The following is a 27689-nucleotide window of genomic DNA, read 5'->3' as shown; positions in this document are numbered from 1 at the left end:
GATTTATTTTTTTGCATAGTAGTAACTTTATGTTTAAAAAGACACCAAAACAAATTAATCATTTCTATACTGGCTAAGAGTTCTCAATCCTTTTATTTTGTAAATAATAGAAAGAAGAGAATTACCGTTCCTCTTAATTTATTATTTAGCGAAAGCAGAATAAAACCAGAGTAACCTATTACAGATTTTCCTATTTCATGGTAAAAATCCCTAGAGATTGATAAAGTTTATTCAATCCCCAATTAGATTTATAATTTAGTCTCATAGATTAGGGATAATAGCAGGCTTCAAGGATCACAAGAACTTTTTGAGGAACTTTTATTCACTAAAGCAAAGCTTTATTAAACCATGACCTACATCCAAGAGCACTTAAGCATTCCTTGCATTCCTCCCCATCATGGAAAGTCTGTTTATCAGGCGCAGCTACACAAATGGCTGGGAATCTCTAGCCACACTTTCAGCGCAGATTCAAGAAAATTATCCTGGTCTTTTGTCTAATAACAGTGATTCTCCACATAGAACAGAAGGCTCTTTCGTTCTGATTCAAGAAGTGCATATGTACTAAAGTTTACAATGAGCACCCATCTTCATTTCAGCAAAACACAGCTTACAAGTAACTACACTGTGTCCATTTACTATATGTAAAGACACCACGTGGTCCCATATCCTGGCTCCGACGAGAGTTTTTAGATGTAAATTCAGGTGTCATCTTCTCAAAGAAAGATATTCAAAACAAACAAAAATCCCTGTCCAAGAAAAATATAGTTTAAACAAGGATCTATTAGGTAAGCCTTGAAAAAACTTCCACTATTGCTAGCATTAGTTCAACCCACCAGTGTTAAGAACACTGGGAGCCCTAGAATAAATCACCAGCATTTTAAGTATCATGTCCATTTGACTTGCTCCAAGTAGTTTTAGATGACACATTGCTGAAAATAATTTTAGCAGCTGCTGGTCCATCTATACTAGGGCTTCCAATGTTGCTAATAGTAGTGAAGTTGAACCAGTGTTAGGATGGGAAGGAATTTTTTTGCAAAGCTTCCTTAATGTAGATATCGCTTTAAAGGGGGACACGACACTCTTAGATCCACTGATGGGTGCTGGGCAAGAATTGTAGGTTTGAAGGCCTCAAGAGAGGTAGTGAGAATGAAGGGTAGAAAAAAGATTACTGTATATACTTGTTCATAAGCCGAATATTTTTGGTAAAAAAGTGAAGCATCAAAGAGCGGGGATCAGCTTATAAACGGGTCTACACCAAAATTTGATTATTTTAAACTCAATGGAATTATTGAACAGCAAACCACAGCCACTGGGAGCTGAGGGGCTCCATGCCTGTGAACGCCCCAGCTAAACAAAATGTCCAGACCGCTAGCAGCTTACCCTAATGGGCCAGGAGCCAAAGTTTGCCAACCCCTGAAATATAGGGTTGGCTTATGAAAGGGTCATACAGATTTTGCTATTTTAACCTATCCATCTGGGTGGGTCGGCTTACAAACAAGCGGGCTAATGAATGAGTATATATGGTAATTCTCGGTGTATAGGCTTGGTAAAGACAGAAGCCTCTTAACACAGTCTCTGGATTCTTTCACTGGGTGAAGGGGAGTCCTCTGTCAAACACCTTCAGAGGGAGAAGAGCTCTTGTTCAAATTGCTCTGGTTTCACTCATCTCTATAAAATACCAGCAGAAACAGTTATTACCTAGCACAGAAGACATAGTGGGGGAAAAAATAGCAATGACACAGTATCATAACTCCACTCACAATTCCAGGTTAGCCAACATAGCCAAGGGGTTGTAAACTAGATTCTGTTTCTTCCTGCACATAAGGAGGACCTATTATTTACATCAATGCAAAGCCAATGAAGGAACTTGGAACTATGAAGGTTATATCTCCCTTTTATGATTAGACAGAGAAAGAAAGATTATTAGGGACAGGGCAATTTGTATTTAGAATTTAGAAGGGATTTAGAAAGTGATCTTCAAGCTGAGAACTATCACTCAGAGCAAAGGCTGCTTAGATTATACTTGAGGGTCTCTAAAAGAGGAATTCCTAGAGCAGACACGCTCTTTTCTCTTCCGTGTCTTTCCTTGGAGGTGGCTACGGGTGCCCAAATGGGAGGGGGTTTGTGCATGTTATTTTTATAGTTGTAACAGGAATGGCAAATTATTTACTATGTACAAGTCAGTATTCTTTTTGTTCTTTTCTCTATTGGCTGTCACTTTTTCTTGCCTTCATTTTATTTATTTATTTTTTTTTGGTAGGGTGGATGAGGAAGTCAACTACTATAATATACCCAGAAAACAAGGGCTCAAAATGAGAAAGCAATATTGTGAAATTAAAAAACACAGCCTTAGGGAGTGACTGCTGGAGATATAAGCCTCCTTACCTATCAAGTGGGTAAGGGCATCTGATGAGGGTACATTACCAATGTGTGCAGATGGAAAGCCCAGCACAAATGTAATGATGTCAAAGGAATGGTGTTGATAGGTAGAGTTTACAAGGCTGGAGGTTACAAAAACAAATCTCTTTCCTTGTTAACTGACTGCTCCTGTTCCAGAATCAGTGATGACTATAAATATGGAACCTATAATACCATTTTTCCTTAATCACTTTTCAGATCAGAACCTTAAAAGACAAACTGAAAAAGAATTTTTTAAAGTTAGATTTGTGCTCCTGCTTGTTTTTGTTTGTTTTGGGAGGTTTTTTTATGATGTAGAGCAAAGACCTAGGAGAGGAGAGGACCTGGCCTTATTTTTGTTACTTAATAATTATTTTCCTTGTTTTTCACCACTAAGAATTTTGCTGGAGGACCTCTCTGGGGCTCAGGAATGTTTACGGGATTTCTTACAACTTAGCTGAAGGGGCAGAGGTCCAGAACCTTGAAGGGTCAGGATGCTGAGCCTTTGACAAGCACATCTTTTCTCCAAAATAGAAAAAATATCACTCCAAAAACCACTCTGTCCACTATGTATAAATATTAAAGAGTCAGTAGCTCAGGCAGTGAGAATGACTCTATAGCCCAGTGATTAAGGCAATGACCTGGGAGATGGGAGACCCAGAATCCAGTTCCCCTGCTCCAATCACTCTTTAATTATTTATCCAAACAGGAAGAGCTTCAACAGGAGAGACTGAAAGAGAACTGCATCAGAATATCACAAAACTCAGTGATTAGAACTCCTGAGAGGTGGGAGACCCCCTTCAAATTCTTTCTCCCCCCTTCAGCAGAGGGGGGGAATTGAACGTGGTTCCCAGGTGAGTGCTCTAATCACTGAGCTGAAAGTTATAAGGTGGGCACTACCACCAACCCCTGCACCTGCTGTTTTCTGTGGCTAGCATGCTGGCTTTTGCAAATTGCATTTTAGGTGCTCCGCTCTCTCCCCTGCATTGGATAGGGAGCCTAAGCGCCTAACTCAGGCTTTGTAGATCCCATTGTTGTTCCAGTGATTTTCTAGAAGACTAAGAGTTATGTGTTGCAATGCTCGGGGAAGAGGCCGAGAAGAAATGTTCACTGTGGAGGAAAATAACTTTCACATTTCTGACATAAAAATACATCCATTCATAAGTCATAACTCTGTTAGTGACATCACAATAATTTAAATGTCAAACACAGAATTATTATTTCACTGCAAAATCAAGAACAACAAGTTTTGATTAAGGACTTTACCTCACATACAAAACAATTTCACTTCATTTACACCAGTGGCATACAGAGTAATAGTAGACGAGTATATTTTTAAAAAATAAACAGACTTTTTTTCTAAGGTCACTGTAGTGTTAAAATTCCTTTTTTAAAATAATTTAATCTCCGAATCAATGGGGAGTTTTGTGTATCTTCTGGGTAACAGACCCGTATAAGCTATCTCCTCAGATGGTATAAATCAGTGTAGTTCCATTGACTTCAGTGAAACCATACTGATTTACATCTGTTGAGGATCTGGTCCTTTAGGGCTTGCCCTTAGTAGAAAAGTGCACCTGTTTAACTAAATCAATTTTAAAAAAACTAATCTAACACAGACACACTTAAGCTAAATTGATATAAGCAAAGGTTAAAACCATTTAAGTGAGTCTACGTTAGGAGCTTGCATCAGTTTAACTAGATCAGTTTTTAAATCTATTTATAGTTAAACTTGCATACTTTTCCAGTACATACAGCATCTTAAGTCTCCAGTCTTTTCAGTAACTTTATTTTCATACTTTTCAGAAGTGAAGGGAATATAACACCCCATGACGTTCACTTAAGTTTTGTCCTTCTTTCTTCTTGAAAGAATCAAAATATACTGTTCATAAAAATAAGATACACTCTGTAGATAGAAAATATACATAGGTATGATTATCTTATCTTCAGATAATATATTCTTAGTTTAAAATTTCCAAAAAGTTCCATTACTACTCAACAGGCTGAAAAATTGTTTACATAATTCTATTCTTACTCTTTTTGGCCTCTCCCACTTGAGTGCCTCACATAAATCAATAGTTTTATAGTCTATACCACAAAGAATCCTACTTCATCAAAAAAAATTCTGTAGATGTTTGATAACTAAGAAAATGAAGAGAAACAAAAATACACTTTTCTTTCAAACACAGTTTAATTGCCTTGCGGAGAAATTACTGTGCACTCACATGGAAGATATAAAGAGAGTGTAGCTTGAATTTCAAGAGCAACACAGTGACCCTTTTAGGCCCAAGGAAACTGTTGCAATCCCCATTCTTTACACTCCATATCACCAAGATTAGCTGAGATTACTAGACTAAATTTTAAACAAGACCTATATTTTCACATGCATTCTCTCTCTTTACTACATAAATTGTCAGAAAACACAGTTCAAATATAGAAGCCAATATATGTAATAGATTTATAACAGGCTTCACTCAAACCTTCTGATATTATACTGATCTGTTTAACAGGATTCCTAATAACCAAAGATAATCCTATTGGTTTTACTTCATTGGTATTTATACAGCAGTTTGCATGAATGCTACTGTCTGGTTAGCTGATGAAGGTCCTGAAAACCATGTAATTCTCCTAGCCAATGTACATCTGGACTATACAGTCACAGTCAGCCAAATCACTATGACACATTCATACAGTTGGGTATTTTTAATTAAGCATTTATTTAACAATAGTTACATTTTAAATGGTAAGTTCTAAATTTTAATTTTGAAGTGGTATCAAAACAAATACTATAATGTGTGAAATTTAAAATCTCTTTGAGTGTCTCCCCCTCCCACATCTAACAGATAATTGGATTAAGTAATGCACTCTGCAAGGTACTACATATAAAGACCACTGGTGAAAAGTGAAATGGCTCATTTTGTTAGTGGGATTGACCATACAGAGCACATTACATAAGTACTCTAACAAACATTGCTCTGTACCTCTGCCACAACTGAGGTTTGGTCTAGACTTAAGAGTTAGGTCAACACAGCTACATTGGTCAGGGGTGTAAATAAATCACAGCCCTGAGTGACGCAACTATGCTGACCTAACCTCCAGTATAGATGTAGTATGTCAGTGGAAGAATGCTTCACTGTTTACAGTGTTGGTACCAGAATATGAGAAAGACAAGGTGGGTGAGGTACTATCTTTTATTGGACTAACTTCTCTTGGTGCAAGAGACAAGTTTTCACCAACAGAAGGTGGTCCAATAAAAGATATTGTCTCTCCAGCAGCTAACTTCATTTGTGGAGGTGGTGTTCTTACACCAACAACAAAAAAAACTTTTGTCAGTGCAGGCTGCATCTACACTAAGCAATTAGGCTGGCATAGCTACACCAGTATAGTCTCCATAGTGTAGATGTACCATGAAACCAGCAAAGGTATTCTTGCCAATAGCACCTAGATATGAGTGTTCCAGAAGCTGAGCTTTCATGGTGGAAAGTCTTTGACTTTAGAATTCACCTCCCAACTTGGTCCAACAGAGCAAGAGTTTTGTTAAATGTGAGGTGCAAGGTTCACTTTGACCTTGTCTACACTAGGGGTACATCAATACTTCAACGACAGGTGTGTTCTTAACTCAGTTTAGCTAATCATTTAAAATAGCAGTGAAGACGTGGCAACTCAGCTTTCAACTCAGATGAGCAGTTTGAGTTCAACCTCAGGTTTCCTCTATAGGCTTTTACTTGCACTGCTAACATGAGTTAAAAACTGAGTTAACAGGTCTTCCCCACTATTTTAATGCAAGATGGCTAATGTGAGTTAAGGATACACCTTTAAATAATATATTTTTTTTTTTAAAGGTGTATCCTTTAAATATACATATTTTAGTGTAGACATATTCTAGGCAATATATGGGTGGGGGAACCAAGGCAATCACCAGATTGTCAGTACCAGTGTGTCATAGGGTAAAAATCTGAACCTATTGAAGTCAATGGCAAAACTAACACAAGACGTTAACTTTGCCTAATTGTGATTTAGTGATCTAAACGAGGCATAAGTCATGGGCACATGGTTCTGTAAGTGAAATTATAAAACAGAACAATGGATAATAGTTGGACTTCAAAAGAGAACTCACTGTTGATGATCACATTATGCCACTTGGCAGTAGTAGTGGGATTCAAAGAATAAACAGCAAGAAAACATACTACTGCCAAAAAACTAAGATGAGCAATACCACTGGCAGCAGATTCTTTTTAAAAACCCGCTACTACTAAGCAGGTGGGAGGGGAAGGAAAGGAGGAGGGAAAAAGGGAAGGAAGACTTTAGGAATTTAAAAAACTCTTTCCTCATACACATAGTGTAGCATGTTTATTTGATACATCTACAGGCTAGTATGTAGTCATAGTTGCAAAATTTTGGATGCTACAGACAATAAAAGGTTTTGTTTTTTATTGTCTATGCTGTCAAACATTTTGCAACTATAACTCTATACTATCCTGCAGATGTACTGTATCAAATAAACACAGTAACAATGGAACTATTGACTTTGGCAGATTAATATTTTATAGTTACATTTAAAATACTTCAAAATTGTCCCCATAGATTCCTACATTCATCAACAAATATATGCAAACCATGGATGTGATAAGACACAAAATAAATATCTATTGGCTGATGAATGCATCCACTATCATGTTACTACTTACTTGATGGGACAAGAATCTTACTGAAGACCTGAGTGATTATATTTGCATTAATTATTAATTCTTCAATTATAATTCTAACATTTGAAAACAATATAATGGTTTTGTACTCATGTTCTGGCTGAATTGCACTGCTGAAGATTATTATATTAGCATATTGTGAAAACTGATATCCTGTGGTGCCTGCAACAATACACCCAACCCAGAATATGAATGTGGCACTCTCTAGAAATGAGCAAGATAAATGTTGATCTAGTACAGGACCAGACTAAATTCTGACAAAGTATGACTTAATGTTCTGGGTCATTTTAAGTGTTGGAAGAACTAAAATAAAACTTCTGTCAGATTTTGAAATAATATTGGGCCCTAACCAGGATCTCAGAGTTGACTGTCCAAGTGCTTTGCCCTGTAATTGACCTGCCAAGTCTCACTCAATTTGGATTCGTTTTAAAAGCAGTTTGCAAAATTTCAGTTGATCTGTTTCAATAAAAACACTCAAAAAGATCGTTCCTTTAAAGTTGTCACATTAGCAGCTCTTCAGTAAACAAATTAGCTCTCTAGTAGTTATGAATTTTTAAACAGTAAAAGAGGTTGTAACCAAAAGGAAATACAAGCATAATAGTCTGGTAGTTTCCCAGTTTGAAAGGGTTGAATGGAATGAATATGAAAAAAATGCTCTATGCACTTATATACTACTTTGCTGTAGTATTCTGTATAATGTACAAAAGTGTACACTATTATATTGTAATAAGCACAGAACAAGATGTTGTAGGTGAGATTTTTAGTGGAGTGAGGTTACAAAAGGGAACAAAGCTAAACCTCATGAAAAAATATCTTCCATCAGGCTATGGAAAACAAAGCAAGACAAAGCTGTTAAATTAAACCCAAATTAAATTTTGAAAAAATAGTATTTTACAGAGATGAAACTATTATCAATAAAACAAAACTATTATTAATAAAAACAGTTAAAAGTATAAAGGAAGATTCCTTTTTCACAGCTTTTTCTAGATGACAACAAGATTAATTCTATTAATTAGAAAGAATTTTTTCTTAAGGAGAAAAATGGATAAAAACAATTTTTAAAAATATATGTAAAGTTACTTTTCGGTAGCCCTGGGCCCTCCACAAAAAGGGCATTACCTAGATTACCTAAAATTATTTTATCCTGTCTTTATTCTGATAATTGGATTTATCTGATTATGAATTTTATGTCCCTTCTTAGATATTAACATTATCTTGACTGTGAAACATATTTTTCACATAATTTGAAAAGATACTGTCTTGACCTTCTCAGGATTTTTTTCTTCTCCAGAGTAAAGTAATGTTGTCTTCAATCACCTTTGTCAGATATTTCAGAAATATTTAATGATTTCTGCCATTAATGTCAACCAAAAAGATTCAAAACAATCATCTTGCCTGCTGTAAACTTTTGGCTTCTGAATACCAAACTAGTGTTGCTAAATACCACAATATCTTACAAACTAACATTGATTTTAAAGCTATTAAAGTTTAATGTGCACTACTGAATCTGTCAAAACATGCAAACAAGATCTCCTGGAGGCCAGGAACTATGGAAAATTGTAGCTGAAAGTTAAAATCAGAATCGCAAGGTCAAGGAAACCAAACCACAACCAGTTCTCAAGCTTTCACACCCACACGTTAGATTAAAAGAATTTTTGAATGCTCATACTTTAAAGACCCCAGTTCTGAAGAACGGGAAAACTTGGATAACTTCTGCATAAATATGTACTGTTTCCACTCTGTTATATGGAACAATCTAAAAACGAAGCTAATGTTATGAAAACATCCTTGATGCACATAATTTCCCTCTTGCCCCCAACATCCTTTCAACCAAGAGAGTGTTCCAGCACAGGGAAAATGTAGTCGTTCAAAATTTATTGTAAACAGCAAACACATTAAAATAATTTCTTGCAGTTCTCCAACACATCTATAAAGACACTTAAATTCTCATCTGTGCTGGTTCGCCCTTAGCTAATTACTACATTTTGCCTGTGGGAATACATTAAGGATTATGGAAACTACCCTTAGGGACTAACTACTATGGCCAACTTTGTTTTTCGTTTAAAAATTGTACATGTTGCACACATGTATGACACCACACGAGAACCCCCAACGGGGTGTTTACTCAGCACCGATGCTGTCATAACATAGGGGAAGCAGGGAGGGGCTGCTGTCGAGTTTGAGCAACTTGTCAACGCAGGAGAGCCTGGAAAAGCCATAGATGTACTGGTTTTCTTTCGCACAGACCAGAGGCGCCTCCCACCTGCATCCTCTGTGGGGAGGAGAGGAGACTGCAGAGAGCAGCAGCACGAGCACGGGGTACCACGTCGAGCTGACTGCAGGAGCGCACCGCCGTCAGGCGGCTCTAGCCCCGGGTACTGGGTGGGGTCTCCCCCGCCCCCAAGCACACACATACGCAGGGGCTGAAGAAGGGTGGCTGTGTGGTAACCCCTCCCCGCGAGAGGCTGCCCCGCGGGCTGAGCGCAGCCAGCTGCACGGCAGGCAGCAGATGCAATGGGATGTAGCTAGCGTCCGAAGGTGAGCGAGGCGCTTGCCAGGGGCAGTGCAGGAGAGGACCCCGCCCGAGTTTACCAGCCGACTCGGGGAGGAGGGGGACTCCCGCCCCTGGCCCCCTTGGCGGCCCGCAGCAGGCGCGGGGCTGTCCGCCGGGGGGCGGGGGAAGTTTAAGGACGGCGGCCGAGGCCGCCGCTTGCGCAGTTCCCCGCCCCAGAGCGCTGCGGGCAAAGCGCCGCGCCGCGCACTACACTGGGCCGCCCCGAGACGCGGGAGGGGCAGGTGCTGGAGGCAGGTGTTCAGCCGCGGGCGGGAAGTTTGCCCCGGCGGGTGGGTCTAAGGGGGGAATGCCCCCTTCTCCTCCCCCCTTCCCCCCACACACAGAGGGCTCAGCCCTGCGCCGCCTTGCAGGGGGCGAGGCTGGTACCTTGGCGGGGTCCTCGGGCTCCTCAAGCGGCGCCGCCGCCGCCTCCGGACTGGCGGGCTCGGACTCCGCTGCTGCAGTGGGCGCGTCCTGCGGACTCGGCTGCTCCGCCGAGCTGCCCGCGCCCATGTCGGTGCGTGCGGCTGCGGCTCTCCCGGCGCCCCGCTTCTGTCCGCTCGCCCCCGCGGGAGTGCGCCCAGCACCGGTAACAATGGGGATGTCCGCCCGGCCAGTCCCCGGCGGGCTCCGGCCGCTCCTACTCAGGGTGAGCCCAGCCTGCGAATGAAGGAGCCAGCCCAGCTTCCTGCCAACTCCTTTAAAAAAAATCACCTCCTCCCTTGTCCCCCCGCCCGTCTCTCCCGCTGGCTCCATCACATGAGCAGAGCCCCGGACACGCCTTGCAGCATCCACTCTGGCTGATAAGGAGGACAAGACCCAGCCGTGGCCGAGCCCCTGCTCCCCAGCGCCGAGGTTAGCCAGGGCTCCTAGGCCATCGCTTCAGTGAGAGGCGAAGGTGGGGGATGCAAGATCCCCCCCCCCCATGGCACTGGGGTACTGGGCCTTAATTCCATCCCCCAGAGCAGAAGGAAAGGGGCTGGGGAGTGTGCCTGACCTTCGGCTCTCAGCTAAACAAGCATAGAGCTCCCCCTTCCCGCCCCTGGTCTCTGACTAAGCCTTTCTTATCTTCCCTCCAGCAAGGACAAGGCAAAGAAAAGGTGGCTGCTCTCTTGGAGGCACCAGCCAGCGGGGCACTGAATTTATGGCGCAAGAAGATCACGACCAGCTTGATGCAGTCAAGCCCAATGAGACATTAATAAATTGTGATCCTAGCAGATGATTTGTTATTTTACGTTTGTGTTGCAATGTACCCATCCAGGAGCAGGGCCCCAGCTGAGCTAGGATGTGTGCAGTCACATATGAAGACATGTTTCCTGCCCCAAAGGGCTTACAATCTAAGAGCCCCTTGAACTATGCTGCATCAGGTCTGCTCATTAAATAGCTGAGAGACTACCAAAGAAAATGTAGGTGCTGGAAGATTAATTGCACAGTGGTAGCACTGTTAGCTCAGCAGACACTACTGATATGATGCTGGTAAGGCTGTCTTTCAGATGGGACTTCAAAGGGAGACCTTGTTCACTTGCAGATGTAAAAGATCCCCTGGTACTTTTCATAATGTAGGAACTGACACTTGAGATGTGTTGACTGAATTCCAGTTAGAGTAATTATATATATATATACACACATACACATTTTTCTGAATTTCTGCTGCATTTTCAATTTAAAAAGTACTTCTCCACGTACAATGATGGAGTATTGTGCTGTTAGCGCAGAATGGTTGCTGTGTTCCACCTCATTTCAGCAGTGGGTAAAGTGAAGTGATCTCACTACAATGTTCAGTGACCCATTTTGGTAGCTCTTTGGGGGAAAAAACACCATGTAAGTAAGTGTCAGTTGGAATTTGTAGAGATGACCCTAGCACAATAGGGTCCTGGTCCATGCCTGGGGCTTCTAGGAGTTATAGTAATATAAATACCAGGTGATTGGAGAGTAAAGTTCAAAGGAAACAAACTTTTCATCAAGGTAGTTTTGGAAAACTTTATTCTCATGGTTTGAAATAAGCTGCAGACATTGAAGGAAGGAAGGAATCCCACATTCATAATGTTTTTCAGTAAGACACGTAGTCATGATATTTGCATCTAATTGGCAGTGGATCCCTCTACCATGGGAAAGCTGCTTTTAGTTTGAACCAAGCCCTTCACATTAGAAAAATGAAGGGGTGGGGGAACTGTGGTAGAATAACAGCAATAGAAACCAGTGGCTGCAATGGGGATTATTCAGTTTCTTATTATCTAAGGAGACAGCGCTATAGCAGTTATTTTTAAAAAGCTAGATGCTTGGTCAGGAGTTCCAAACTTCTGCTGATTTTAAAGTGTCAAAGTGTGTTAACAGTTATTGGATAGTAATTAACCTACTCTATACATCCTCATTTGAGAGTTTCAATACATAAACTTAAACATAGGCTATCAAATGAGGGAGTATACAGTAGGTTAACCTCTGACCCTGCATGCTGATCTGCACAGGCCCTTTATAGCCATGTGGAGCCCAACTGAAGCCAGAGGGACTCCCTGTGTTTGCAGAGATCTACCCATGTGGGTCAGCTTGCCAGATCATGCTTTGTGCAGAATAAAGCAGTTTAAATGAAAAGGGACTCCATTTAAAGATAGCCATGATTTGCTTATCTTTTTGAGACCACGGTTTTAAGATTTTTCAGTGAAATAAGACAGTGGTTGTCAAAATGGGGGTCAGGATCCCTCAGGGGGTCTCAAGGTTATTACATGGAGGGTCGCAAGCTGTCAGCCTCCACCCCAAACCCTGCTTTGCATCCAGCATTTATAATGGTGTTAAATTTATTAAAAAGTGTTTTTAATTTATAAGAGGGGTCGCACTCAGAGGCTTGCTATGTGAAAGGGGTTGCCAGTACAAAAGTTTGAGAACTACTGAAATAAGACAATTTTTTTCTGCTTGCCTCTGCTAAGCTTCTGAAAGGTAAAGCACAGCTTTTTAAAAAAACAGTAAAATTTCTCCTGATATCATGTTGACAAACTGCTGCTTCTTTGAAAGCTAGTAACAAATCCAACAAAGCAAGGTCCCAAACCTTTAGATACAACTTCAGAACAAATATAAACAGATTTTTTTTTCAATGCAGAACAGGTTCTCTTGTATTAATTCATGCCAGGTTAAATTGCAGCAGTGAACAAAACAAGGAGCATGGGATTTTCCGTCCTGATACTAAACAAACACAACTTTCTTTCCCATGCAACAGCAGCTAGACCAGCATATTAAATACTTAAGCATGCCTTCTTTCAGTACTTTCAAAAAGTATCAATATCAAAGGAGAAACAATACTTATATTAAAATATACGAGATGGAATCTGCCAAATAGCCTGTTGGATAAACTCACTATTAATGTTATTTATAGAACACAGTAAGTATATGCCCTGTTTTAACATATGAGACTAGGTCCCTCCCCTAAAGAGTTTACAGCCCAACTCAGACAAATGATAAACTGAATAAAGTATAAAGTTATTCAGTGTAAAAAGTTAAAAACAATCTTCTTTCAGCTAAATCCTAGCTTAGTCATAAAAACAAGGCATACATTTTTAAAACTATTCTTATGAGTAAGCTGGTCTCTGAATTAATATGCCCATTAGTCAGTCCTTTTTTTTTAACCACTATGTACAGGATCTCTAATGGCAATTGGAGCAACTGTCACTTCACTGCATCAACACCCATTAGTTAATGATTAAAATCTACATCAGTCTTTTCATTTGAGTTTAATGGAATAAAATAATTGTCTTACATCATCACAAAGGGATCAGCATCTCCTGTTTTCAAACTAAAATCTCTCCACTTCATACCAACATTTATTTCCACATTTGTATATGGTAGCAGGAGTCCATTGTGCTGCTGAGCCGTCAACTGATTCCATTAAGTATTTTTTTTTAATTCTCCTTTTTTTTCTGGCCAACAGGGGATTAGTATTGGATCGTTTATCATATATAATAGCAACTGTCAAGGGGAAATAACATTGGTGGTGAAATGTGCCATGTAAGAGGACATAAAAATCTGCCACACCTCCTAAAATTTACTTCTAATTTTTTTAACAGCACTTTGTTCCTAATTATTAACACGACAGTGACTGTGTCACTGTAACAGTGGATTGTCATTTTCCCAAGAATATGAGAGGCTTTTGGGGGAGAGGAGGACAGGGCACCTATATATTTTTCCTTTTGTTTTAAGTACTTTTCTCAGATTAAATAGCCCATCAGAATGATATGCCCTAGTTTTACAATGCAGGGGGAAGGGGACATTTTATTAAACTAATCTCAACTGTGTTCACGAGTTCTGAAGGGAAAGTAAAAAAATCTCTTCATCCGATCTGGATTCAACAGAACAGAATTTGGTTTTACAGAGTTGCCTTTCATATTCAAGGTACGTCAAAGTGCTTTACTGCATAATTAATTAAACACTAGCACTGCAGTGACTGTGTAAGGAAACACAGTAGCCACTACATGCCCTTCAATATAACCTTAGACATTAGTACCTGTTTCATCTGAGAGCAATGATTTATTTTACTGTTTTCAGGAAGGGTCATGCAAGGAGTCTTTAACTTGTACACAGCAATAAGAAATGGGCAACATGAACCTTGATATTAAGAGAAACTCAAGTGTAATATATTCTAATTGTTAAATTATTACTTTAAAAACGTCTTAAATATAATGCTAAAGAATAATTAACAAAAAGGAATCTGCTATCTTGACAAGTGGATGAGACAAAATGGCTAAAAAGACAGCTTTTTCATTAGAAGTCAGACATACTCAAAATAACTATTAAATATGTAACATTTGATTACTATAATACTGCTCTTAATACTAAATACCATTTTTAAAACATGAGTAACTGGTCTGTTAATTTTCGTTTATCTATTTACCGTTGATTAAGAATAAAATATGCATGATTAGTAAATAAAAATACTAATTTTTGTTTGCATAAGGATTCAGATGTAATAGCAATAATAATAATACCGTGAAAACTTACAGTGCTTTTACTCTGAAGAGTTCAAAGTACTTTACAAAAAGAAAAGGAGGACTTGTGGCACCTTAGAGACCAACCAATTTATTTGAGCATGAGCTTTCGTGAGCTACAGCTCACTTCATCGGATGCATACTGTGGAAATTGCAGAAGACATTATATACACAGACACCATGAAACAATACCTCCTCCCACCCCACTCTCCTGCTGGTAATAGCTTATCTAAAGTGATCATCAAGTTGGGCCATTTCCAGCACAAATCCAGGTTTTCTCACCCTCCGCCCCCCCACAGACAAACTCACTCTCTTGCTGGTAATAGCCCATCCAAAGTGACCACTGTCTTCACAATGTGTATGATAATCAAGGTGGGCCATTTCCTGCAGAAATCCAGGTTCTCTCACCCCCTCACCCCCCTCCAAAAACCACACACACAAACTCACTCTCCTGCTGGTAATAGCCTATCCAAAGTGACCACTCTCCTTACAACCTGCATGAAAATCAAAGTGGGCCATTTCCAGCACAAATCCAGGTTTTCTCACTCCCCCACCCCCATACACACACAAACTCACTCTCCCGCTGGTAATAGCTCACCCGAAGTGACCACTCTCCCTACAATGTGCATGATAATCAAGGTGGGCCATTTCCAGCACAAATCCAGGTTTTCTCACCCCCCCCCCCCCACCACACACACACAAACTCACTCTCCTGCTGGCAATAGCTCATCCAAACTGACCACTCTCCCCACACTGTGCATGACAATCAAGGTGGGCCACTTCCAGCATAAATCCAAGTTTAACCAGAACGTCGGGGGGGGTGGGGGGAGGAAAACAAGGGGAAATAGGCTACCTTGCATAATGACTTAGCCACTCCCAGTCTCTATTTAAGCCTAAATTAATAGTATCCAATTTGCAAATGAATTCCAATTCAGCAGTTTCTCGCTGGACTCTGGATTTGAAGTTTTTTTGTTGTAAGATAGCGACCTTCATGTCTCTGATTAAGATTGAAGTGAGCTGTAGCTCACAAAAGCTCATGCTCAAATAAATTGGTTGGTATCTAAGGTGCCACAAGTCCTCCTTTTCTTTTTGCAAATACAGACTAACACGGCTGTTACTCTGAAGTACTTTACAAACAGCCTTAAATACTCTGTGAGCCAGACAGGTGCTATTTCCATTTCTACTGGTGGTGAAACTGAACTATAAGGAGGCTGATCCCCCTCAAAGTTACACAAGGAGTGAGTGGCAGAGCAGGGACCAGAACTTAGCAATGATCAAGGTCACAACTTTATATTATATAAACACTAATAATTTAGAGAAGAGTGAACAGGATTTGTCTAGCAATAATATCTACATTTTCACTTCACCTGTCTTCCCTGCCTTCCTTTCTCCGTCCGTCTCTTGGTCACTTTTTCTATCGTCTCCTTGGTCTTTCCTCCTCTGAGGATTCTCTTTAACACTTTGCCTTTGTTCTGGTTTCTTTCACTGTAAATTTGCTCCAAGCCTTGCCCCTCCTGCCTGGTTTCCCCTCGGGGAAGGTGGGATCAGGGATCCACAGCCCGCCCCCCGACACAGCCTGATCCACCTGTCTCAACTGTACTGGAACCCTCAGCTCTTCAAGAGACGACATTCTGTTGGCCAGTTTTAAAGGGGCCAACACCTGAAAAAGTTTGTCTCCATACAAAACCCTCCAGCCCCAGTCAGAGTGAAAAAGATTGAGAGAGCTACGGTCTGTGATGTGACCATCTTCTAGAGAAGAAACAAGACCTTATTGTACTATACTATAACTGTGACGGGTCCACCCTTCTCCCACTAACCCTCCTGAAGTGTCAGCACTGGGGATGATGAGTCCAAATCTTGGTGTGGGATTTGGATTTAAACTCATATCCCAAAGCATTTCAGAATTAAAATTAATGGGTTTAATGCTCCTATGTGCAAGAAACAAGCCACCTAGCACTCTCAGAGTTTCCTTCAAGGTTTTCTCCCAAGGTAGTTACTGGGAGTCCAGTCCCCAAAACTCACTGAAGTTCCCAAGATGCTGTACTTCCACCTGAACTTTGTGGCAGTCCTTGACAGGATGGCTCCTGTAATCCTGCTCCCAGCACTTCCTTCAGTGTGTGGATGGAGGTGGGGTTCCCCCAGGGTAGAGCGGGAACCTGTGCATGTTAACAGATGGAACAAATGGGAGATGTAACATATACATTCTCAAGCTCTTTATCCTATCCTGTCATCTTTCTGTATTTGAAATACTATACAGAATGGCAGGAGACCAACATTTAGTACAACAAGAATTATTATATATTAAAAAAAACTAGGAGTCCTTGTGGCACCTATTTATTTGGGCATAAGCTTTCATGGGATATAAGCCACTTCATCAGATGCATGGAGTGGAAAATACAGTAAGCAGGTATAAATATACAGCACATGAAAACATGGGAGTTACCTTACCAAGTGGGGGGTCAGTGCTAACGAGGCCAATTCCATGTACATGGCAGAGGGGCATTGCTGGCACATGATGGCATATGTCACATTGGTAGATGTGCAGGTGAACGAGCCCTTGATGGTGTGGCTGATGTGGTTGGGTCCTATGAATAGATATGTGGACAGAGTTGGCTACGGGGTTTGTTGCAGTCCTTGCTTACAGACAGCTCCCCAACCTGAAGCAAATATTCACCAGCAACTACACACCACACAACAGATACACTAACCCAGCAACCAACCTCTGAAACAAACCCCATTGCCAAATCTGTCTGCATATCTATTCAAGGGACACCATTGTGATGGGTTGGATCACAGAAACCTCCTTGGGCTGCCACCTGATGTGTCAAGACTACTTCTGCCCCTGCTTTCCTGCCCTGCCAGCCTGGAACTCCAGCACCTTGTCTTGCTGAGCCAGACACACCAGTCTGCTCCAACACAGACCCAGGGTCTGAACCACTTGCCCCAAAGCTGCAGACTTGACTGAAAGCAGCTTACAGAAGTGTTCCTATCTTTGACACTCAGATGCCCAACTCCCAATGGGGTCCAAACCCTAAATAAATCAGTTTTATCCTGTATAAAGCATAAACTCATAAATTGTTCACCCTCTATAACACTGATAGAGAGACATGCACAGCTGTTTGCCCCCCTCCCAAGTATTAATACATATTTTAGGTTAATTAATAAGTAAAAAAGTGATTTTATTAAATACAGAAAGTATGATTTAAGTTGTTCCAAGTAGTAACAGACAGAACAAAGTGAATTACCAAGCAAAATAAAATAAAACCCGCAAGTCTAAGTCTAGTACAGTAATAAAACTGAATACAGATAAAATCCTCACCCAGTAAGCTTCCTTTTACAGACTAGTCTCCTTCTAGTCTGGGTCCAGTAATCACTCAGACCCCCTGTAGTTACTGTCCTTTGTTCCGGTTTCTTTCAGGTATCCTTGGGGGTGGAGAGGCTCTCTCTTTAGCCAGCTGAAGACAAAATGGAGGGATCTCCCAGGGGTTTAAATAGACTTTCTCTTGTGGGTGGAGACCCCCTCCTCTCTCCTATGCAAAGTCCAGCTACAAAATGGAGTTTTGGAGTCACCTGGGCAAGTCACATGTCCATGCATGACTGAGTTCCTTACCAGACAAGCCACATTCCTGGGAAAGCTCAGATGTGGATTGGTGTCTCCAAGTTCTTTGTTGGCTTAAGGGCTTCTTGACTGGGCACTTATTGAGAATAGTCTTTTCTCAGGAAGCTGACCAACCGCTTCACTAAAACCAACTTAGAATCAGACAAGTATACAGCCAATATTCATAACTTCGAATACAAAAAATGATACATGCATACAAATAGGATTAATAGATTCAGTAGATCCTAACCTCTACAGAGATATGTTACATGGCCTATGTAGCATAAAACATATTCCAGTTAATTCATATATATACATTCATAAGCATATTTCCATAAAGCCTTATGGGGGGCACCATCACAATCATCATAGGACCCAACCACATCAGTCACACTGTCATGTGCCAGCAATGCCCCTCTCCCATGTACATTGGCCAAACCAGACAGTCTCTACGCAAAAGAATAAATGGACAAAAATCAGACACTAAGAATTGTAACATTCAAAAACCAGTAGGAGAGCACTTCAATCTCCCTGAAAAAATTAAAGGAGTACTTGTGGCACCTTAGAGACTAACAAATTTATTTGAGCATAAGATGAAGTGAGCTGTAGCTCACGAAAGCTTATGCTCAAATAAATTTGTTAGTCTCTAAGGTGCCACAAGTACTCCTTTTCTTTTTGCGGATACAGACTAACACGGCTGCTACTCTGAAATCAGTCTCCCTGGACACTCTATAACAGACTTAAAAATCACCATTCTTCAACAAAAAGACTTCAAAAACAGACTTCAACGAGAAACTGCAGAACTGGAATTAATTTGCAAACTTGACACCATCAAATTAGGCCTGAATAAAGAATGGGAGTGGCTGGGTCACTACAAAAAATAATTTTCCCTCTGTTGATACTCACACCTTCTTGTCAACTGCTGGGAATGGGCCACATCGATCTTGATTGAATTGGCCTCATTAGCACTACAAAAAGTAATTTTCCCTCTGTTGATATTCACCCCTTCTTGTCAACTGTTGAGAATGGGCCTCATCCACCCTAATTGAATTGGCCTCATTAGCACTGACCCCCACTTGGTAAGGCAACTTCCATCTTTTTATGTGCTGTATATTTATACCTGCTTACTGTATTTTCCACTCCATGCATCTGATGAAGTGGCTTATATCCCATGAAAGCTTATGCACAAATAAATGTGTTAGTTTCTAAGGTGCCACAAGGACTCCTCATTGTTTTTACTGATACAGACTAACGTGGCTACCTCTCTGAAACCTATTATAATATTGTTATATCTAAGAGAGCCATTTTGTTCTAACTTCCTCTACTCTATCACATATAAACCTTAAAAAAATTACGTTTTCAGCTGTAATTTCTCAGGCGTGCTCTTACTCCAAAGACGAATTTAGAAAATGTGGAGAAAATCCATTCATTTTTTTAAATTATCTGAGCATGAGCAAATGATGTTTTGCATGGTTTAAGAAAATAGCTGTCATATTTTTATGCTTCAATAACTGAAAAAAAGGGCTGCATTTTAAAATTTCAGATTTGACCCCTATGGTTCTGAATGAGAAATGCACACTTTGATGAACGTTTGTTGTGAAATAAAGTGAGCACTGCAGTATCTGCTTTATGAATAAAGGCCCTGATCATGCAACTGGAAGCCCTGCACCCACGGAGAACCTCACTGAAGTTGATAAAGCCCTGCCCGGGTGTCACTGATGGTCTGCCTTTACAGTTCTGATTGCAGAATCCGGGACTTAAAAGTGTTTTTGATCCAACATCTCTTTTTCTTCTTCCTCGCCACTTCCCTATTCACAGTCAGCCTTCTTTTATAGCCTTCTTCCAAAATTCATGATTGTATGCCTTGCTGACATACAAATTGCTCTCTCTTTTGATCCTATAACTATTGCCTCAAAAATCATTTGGAGTGAAACCACGGTCTTTTCCCCCCACAACAACAATTATTTATTTCCATGTTTTAATTTACTGTAATCATTTTTCCCCTTCAAACTAACCTCTTCTTCCTGATTTTAGGTGGGTATGCCCTTCAGTCATCCTAATAGTGATGTCAGGGGCCAGAATCACTTCCCGTGGTAGATATAGGTGTTGTAGTTTAGATGTAGCAGCTTTTGTTGCTGAAACAGTTTGGGCTCATACAATCTTTTACCATCACCCTCTCTTCTTCCAAGACTGCAGATCAAGGAACCTGTTGTGGGAGTTAGAGAGGAGAAGAGTGTCAATTCTCTGTCTGATGGGGCAGGATGATGGCATCAGGTGCATGGCCAATGATAAAGGGAAGTGTGCTGCTGAACTTTAAAGGCCACTTTCCAGTGAAACATGCTGACAGGACAGGAGATGGCTTCCAATGACAAATCAGCAAGGAGAAACAGGAGGGCAGCCCCTTCTAGATGTTTGTTAGCACACATCCAACCCTGGGACTCACAACTCACTCCCCAAATGCACACACAACATGCATCAAAATAAACCACACAGGAACATTAGGCAGGGAGAGCGGTTGGAGAAGGGTATCTGAACCATTGAATGCTTGAATCCCTGTGACATCATAGGTGCTGACTCCATGGGTGCTCCAGCCCTGGAGCACCCACAGGGAAAAATTGGTGGGCAGCCAAGCTCCCTGCCCCGCCCCAGCTCACCTCACCTCACCTCCGCCTCCTCCCCTGAGTGTGCCACATCCCTGCTTCTCCCAGCGCTTGCTGCTGCAAATCAGTTGTTTCATGACATAACAAGCTGTGGGAGGGAGGGGGGAGAAACGGGAACGGGTGCGCTCAGGGGAGGAGGCAGGGAAGAGGTGAGACCGGGGCAGAGATTTGGGAAAGGAGTCCAATGGGGCAGGGATGGGGCAGGAGGGGAGGGGGCAGGGTGGAGTCGGGGCGGGGTTGGGGGTGAAGGGGGTCGAGCACCGGCGCCAGGCGTTGTTGGTGCCTTAGTGACATAACTTAGTTCTAATAAACTGCAAAGAACCCAGAGCCTTTGATAAGAGAGATGCTGAACCCTTGTTTTAACTGTCAGGCACTAAGATATTCTAAGTAGATACTGCACAACATGATGGATATTAATAGTGTAGACTGGGCCTAATCTGAGTTCTTTAGTGCACAAGTCTGAAACAAAATTCTGAAATATATAAGTGGCACTGTTCTTGTAGGAAGGTACTAATTAATGTGAGTACGTGGGTGAGGGCAGAATTGGGCCCTTAATTATTATTAACAAAACGCACAGACTACCTTCTTCTGTGATTTAATCACTGTTTTCCAAGGTACTTTTTGCTTCCCCCTCTTACCAGGGAACCTCATTCTCTGGGTTCTCCCTTGCACTATGCCTTGTGCAGCTGTTTACACAAGGTGTAAAGGTGCAAGGTGGGCGTAAAACACCACCATTCTAATCTGGCACTGCCATACATCCAAATTGTGCAGGTGATGACTCCTGTAGGTGCAAAGTAATGGAAAATCAGACCTTCCTGTTCAAATTTAGGATCATAGAAACTAGAGGGGGAAGAGAGACCTGTTAGTTCATTAAGTCTAAGAACATATCAATATCCAATTAATACAACACTTACCTACTCCCAAACAACTGTGACACCAGTGACGGTGGAGCTGGCAGACCTTGTTTCCCTGCCTGCTTCTGTTGGTCACACTCTGTCCTCAAACTCCACTGGGGGTGGAGGAGCTGGAAGACGCTATTCCCCCACCTGCCGCTGCTTTCTCTCCATTCTCTGCTGCTCTTTACAGCTGTCAGAGAGCTCTCCAGCCTGATCGCGATGTCAGCAAGGTCTCCCTCAGTCCATTGGGAGTTCCTGCACCACTGAAGTCAATAACAAAGCTCCCATTCATTTCAGTGATGCGGGATCAGGCCCCAAAGGTCAGCAGCATATTTTAAAGGGAGATGTTTTATATGCATTAACCTGCTACATTCTAATTGGTGGGACATTACACAAGACCTTGTCAGGGAAATTGGAAGTGAAAGAGTTGCTTTCACATTGCATGGACTATTGTAAATATGGCATTTTCTAACTTTTTAATTCCTGATTTTGCAATCTAAACAACAATTTTTAACATAGATTATTTGTATGCAATTTATTTTGCATTGAAATTAACAACAGTACATTTTCCGGATTGTTTCTCTTAATAATGACCTTTTTCCATGCACGATGTTGCGGACGGCTCACATAACAAGCCATGACATAACAGATCCTTCAGTCATCATTCAAGGAAGTAATTCTTACTCATACATGTAAGAGTTTCAGGACGGGGCCATTGTATGGAAGAGGAGTCTCCTTAATGTGGTTCAGATTGTGTTCCTTTTCCATAAAACCAGATAACACCACATGATGCTCAAATCCTTATATGTCTCTATCTCTACCTTTGACCTGCCTTCTCTAAACACTACTGTCTGTCCCCACATTTCAGATGGGACAATTTATCCTAAAAGTAATGGACTCTATGTTCTGTCTTCCTTGCCCTAACAAAACAGAAAGTACTATCCCCTTGGCAAGCTCTTCCATGACTCTCTTTACTAAAGGACACTCTGTGAGACAACACTCCAAAGCTTCCATCACCCTGGACAAAAACAATTTTGTGAATAAAAATAAGGCTAAAACCCCAGTCTTTCTGCCTTTCTTATTTCAGCTATAATCCCTTAGCGAGATCGTTTAAACCAAATAAAATAATTCAAGGTTTACTTATAAATTAGCTAATTTATTCTCACCCCTTGCTACTTGAATATTTAAATTATCTTAAATGGAGCTGAGGGTCTTGCCATAAGTAGACATATATGTTTTCCACATTATTTGATTTTCTTAAAGGCCTTGGATCTTTGCATTTTTGTTCCAACATATGGCTTCTCTGTCTTGAATAACGCTAATCTCCTCATATCTGTGTTGATATATATGGCAAAGCAGATTTTAAGTGGAGCAGTCTCACTTTAGGTGCCAACAGAGAGAAATAAACTATACACAACATAATTACTTAATAAAAGTCTTTTAGGTGAGGAAGCAGATGTTCAGTTTTGTGAATAATGAAATTTTTGAGAGATATACAGGAACTGGAGTAGAGGTGTATAATAAAATGGTCAAAAAGATAAATAAAGGCAGGGGTATCAAATACTGTAATACAGAAGATCAGAGAAATAATAATTAAAGTACAATCCACATTGTAAGCTCTATTATGTTCAAATTACCCATGTGTCAGAATTCAGAGTAGCAGCCATGTTAGTCTGTATTCGCAAAAAGAAAAGGAGTACTTGTGGCACCTTAGAGACTAACCAATTTATTTGAGCATAAGCTTTTGTGAGCTCACTTCATCGGATGCATCAGAAGACTCCCATGGAAGGATTCACGTAGCTCTGCCACACAACTGAAAACAAATTTTTAGAGCTTATAGTGTAGATATAAACTCTTCTATAGCATGATATTTTTCTTAACCTGGTTTAAAAGTTAGGGTATTGCAGACAGGGACGTATCCACACAAGCTTTTTTTTCCTAAGAGTTTCACCTGTGCAACTCCACCAGTGGTAGCAATGGTGGTAGCACTATTGTAAACAAGACAAACCACTGACTGCATTTGAAGCACTAGGTCATCTAGGCTGTTTATGAGCAAGGTTAGGTGACACTGGCCCAGATCCTTAAAGGTATTTAGGCTCTCAACGCCCATTGAAATCAGTGGAAGTCAGAAGCCTAAATACGTTTGAGAATCAGGGTCACTGTGCTTAAGGCTCCTGCAGCTGCCTGAAGCCCTATCTACACTGATGGTATACACAGTGAACCTGCACTGGTGGTATTGACACTGGAATATTTTTGGCACAAAAGTCTGATGTAGATATAACATATAAGTGCCCCCTCGAAAGGTGAAGTTGCAATGGAGCAGACCATGGATGTGGATTCAGACTATAGAGATCATCTGCTGTCATAACCAACTATCCGTTAGCTTTGGGTGCATGCAGACATTGCCAGTTGTGGTAAGAAATCACACAGTGCTGTGAGAAACAAACATGCACCTAGGAAGTTGATAAGGTGTCTGTCAATCGAAGAAAAAATGCTGAGAAGCAGAATTTAAATGCATAAATGGAAGAAAGTGAAGAAAAATAAAAGATCTGATTGTAGCCAACACTCTCCAAGACCATGTGAAGGATATGATTGGAAAGGAATAAAATTGGAGAACAAGATGTGAGAAAATCATCCATTAGTTCATTGGATCTAACTACCGCAGACAAATTTCAGAGGTTTAAAAAAAAAAAATCTAATTCATTTCAGCTTCTGAAGTGTTCAAGAGAAGAGACATATTACTGAATAAATTATTCTGACCATAAGTGTGCAATTTAAAGAGAAGTATTAGCTGAATTTCAGGCCTGAATGGACGTTTCCTTTGGTAGAGGCTGTACATTTGAATAACTGATGTGCCATCTTGTAAACATCTCTATGCTATGCAAGTTTTCAGATGACATCATTTGGCATCTTGGATCTACACTTAGAAAGGCTGGATGGTCCTGGACCTAATCTATAAGATAATTTCTTATTGTTCCTGAGGGAAAGAAAGATGAACCACTAGTACATTGTTCCAGGGAAACAGTGAATCTAGTTGGGAGGAGTTCTCTATTGCGTTGTTTCCCCCATATAAGCCCTTCAGTAGGTGCTCTGTGGGATTCAGGTTCAGCGGTAAAGGAGGGCATGCAGCAGGGAAATGCTCTCAACAATGTCATCACCCCACCAAGCCCACAGGACTTTAGCAGGTAAATTAATACTGTCCCTGCCTGAAAATGTGGAATCCCATTGAGGTGGGGTTCTGAGGACTGTGGCCATGGAGAGAGCCTTTGGCAATGCAGACTGTTTGGAACCGTGCTGTCCTGGGGGCTGAGAGCATTGGGGAGCTCTGCAGTCCATGCAGAAGCAATTGGTATCTTCGGGTTTAAGGGTCCAAACTTCCTTTCTGTTCTTGATGTGGTGGAAACTGAGAATCAGACTTGCTGAATTTCCAGTACCTTAAATGGAATAATCTGGGAAGTGGATACAGCGAGCTGTATGTGGGTTAGTGGAGAACAGCAAAACATTTTCTGGAGTGGGGAAAAGACAGAGGGAGTGAGGAAAAAAAAACGAAGAGGAAGTAGTCCACATTACAGTTTTTGCCAGACTAGCAAAAAGCACAGTCCCACCATTACTGACTGGTAAAGCATTAACAGGCACCCAGTCTTCCCCTGTGCTCTTACAGCCTTTGATCACTTGTCAAAATGTTTATCTGCAGAAGTGAAAAGGGCTGCCTTATTATCATTTTTAAAGAGAAGACGCAACCTCCAGACATTTAAAATTATTATTACTGAAGCAAGTCTGTAATTCAGTGTGTCAAGGTGACAATTAAGTAAATTAAAAATTGATTTCTAGAGCCAATGTAATGTATGTATTAATATGCATGTGCATATGTGTAGATGATACAGGAATTAAGCAGAAGAGGGGGCATATGTGGATTACTTCTACAGCCCCAAATTATTTGTCCAAGACCGTCCAAGAAGAAGGCACCATTTTATTTATTATTATAAAACTACTGGAATGATGAGAATGATCTCCTACTTTCTCATTGTTTCCTAAACTGGTCTTTAACTAGAGAAACAAAAAACCTAGTTCTGTTAACAGAACACAAAGTTGATGGCAAGACTCTAGCACTGGCTCAAACTCCCATGTCCACTTAATAAAAGAAAATGGAACAAATACTGCATACAAGACTGGAGGAAGTACTAACTGAATACTGTATAAACCTCACTCCCCCTCCCTTGCCTGATGCCATTTCTCTGTCATGTTATGCTTCATCCAGCTAAAGGCTTCAAGCATTACAAACACTAGACATAGTGCTTACTATCGTAAGTAGCCTGATTGACTTCACCATGACAGGCAGTAAATCCCACTGAACTATTCACATTATTAACCACTACAACCAGTCATAAATGTTTGCAGCATCAGGCACTTTGATTATAGACTCCTTAGGGCAGGGGCAATGTCCATTCACTGTTAAAGCATCCTGCACAGCTATGGCTCAGTGTAAATGCTAACTCATCGTACAATAATAATGTGCAATTCAAGTTCTCAATTTTTAACATGTAAAAAGGTAATTTTTTTACATGTTTGTAAAAATGTACATGGCTTTTAAGAGCAGGAGTACATTCTGGATTAATCCAATAAATGCCCTCCATATTATTTATTCTTGCTTTAAAAAAAAAATTAACATAGCTGGTGTTATTTCGACTGCCAGCTGAGCCACCATTGCATTTCAAGCAATCCCTGATAAGAGTTCAAGCAGGAGTGGGTGGGTGGGGGGAGAAAAAAGAAAGATGGGGTAAGATCCTCCTCCCCCTGAAAATTCTTTTGGTTGACCTGTCAGCTTCTATGTTACTACATTTGGACTTGAATTTCTGGGCAAGGTCAAAGCAGATTAGAAGCTGCTTTCATATCTGGAGAAATATTACTCCCTTGTAAACTGGGGGTGTTCCCTGAACTCCAAGTGGAAAAAAAGTTTCTGTCTCTCTCAACCAGCTATGGAATGGGACACATCAAGGCCTCTCTGTATTAACTAAGATTTGCCCCGGCAGGTCATCTTCTTTCTATAATCTTTTTTTTTTCTCCTCACCACCCTTTCTTGCTTTGATTCAAACTGCAGAGTCTAAAAGCACAACTGAAAACACTATCAATTAAAGGCAGGATTTGGAAAACCATATGATTTTCTCACGATCATCAGAATTCACTGGTTTTTATGTTAATTAGAAAAAAATGTATTTTTTTTCTTTCTAAATCAACCTTGAAACTCAGCAGCAACAGCATTACATGAAGCCAGGTGGGTACTTGGCTTTGAGAGTGATCTCAGGATTCTTACCTCTTAATCTAATCCATGTTTGTAGAGAGCTTGCTCACTGGGAAGCATGTTTTCTTTAAATGTCCAATAGCTGCAAAGAAGCAGTGCAGGGAATAGAACAGAGAAGCAGGGAAAGAATAAAAATAACAACAATTTGCTCTTCTACAGCATCTTAAATCAAGAGGCTCTTGAGGTGGTTTATAAACAAAGCCTGGGAACACTGACATGATGAAACTGAGACACTGCGGTTAAGAGGCATGCCAAAGGTCACAAAGGAAATCTGTGGTAGAGCCTGGGAATAGAGCCAAATATCCTGACTCTGGCTTTATTTGCATTTGAAAATATTTATAAAAATTTCCCATTTTTGCCAAGACCAATTCCAGCTCCACCAGCGTTGGGAGCCCTAGTGTTGGGAGCCCTATGTTTTAAGCACCGATCTTACCAACACAGTGCTTAAAACATTGTTGGGCAGCAAGCAGTCCATATATTTTGGGGCTCCCGACGCCACTAACAGCAGTGGAACTGAAGTGCTGGTAGTAGTGGTGGGATATTTTGAACAAAAAACCTCTAATGTAGACAAGGCCGAGAGAGACGAGCATCAGAGGTGGTTGGGGAAAGATG

At 40.8% G+C, this 27689-nt stretch overlaps 1 protein-coding gene and 2 long non-coding RNA genes across 4 annotated transcripts in view; 1 reads left to right on the top strand and 2 right to left on the bottom strand.

Annotated features, from left to right (window-relative positions):
- The window catches only part of AKAP12 (A-kinase anchoring protein 12), a 120570-nt gene extending 110195 nt beyond the window's left edge, over positions 1–10375 (bottom strand). The window contains exon 1 of one of the 2 annotated variants that reach the window (XM_037894988.2): positions 10042–10375. In XM_037894988.2, coding sequence (XP_037750916.1) covers positions 10042–10167 — 126 coding nt within the window. In that variant the 5' untranslated portion in view covers positions 10168–10375. The remainder of the gene's footprint in view (positions 1–10041) is intronic. The other variant, XM_043543156.1, reaches the window with a different exon arrangement.
- On the top strand, positions 9242–10873 carry LOC122465090. Its single transcript, XR_006289654.1, has 2 exons — positions 9242–9638; positions 10734–10873. It is a non-coding gene; the product is annotated as an uncharacterized LOC122465090 (long non-coding RNA).
- A 4811-nt stretch (positions 10874–15684) lies between these two features.
- LOC119565798 lies at positions 15685–27071 on the bottom strand. Its single transcript, XR_005224756.2, has 3 exons — positions 21797–27071; positions 20238–20428; positions 15685–16780 (listed from the first exon to the last, which is right to left on the bottom strand). It is a non-coding gene; the product is annotated as an uncharacterized LOC119565798 (long non-coding RNA).
- Between the last annotated feature and the right edge of the window lie 618 nt (positions 27072–27689).

This window comes from Chelonia mydas, chromosome 3 (assembly GCF_015237465.2).
Source record: "Chelonia mydas isolate rCheMyd1 chromosome 3, rCheMyd1.pri.v2, whole genome shotgun sequence".
NCBI lineage: Eukaryota > Metazoa > Chordata > Testudines > Cheloniidae > Chelonia > Chelonia mydas.
This window is presented reverse-complemented; position numbering and strand designations above follow the sequence as displayed.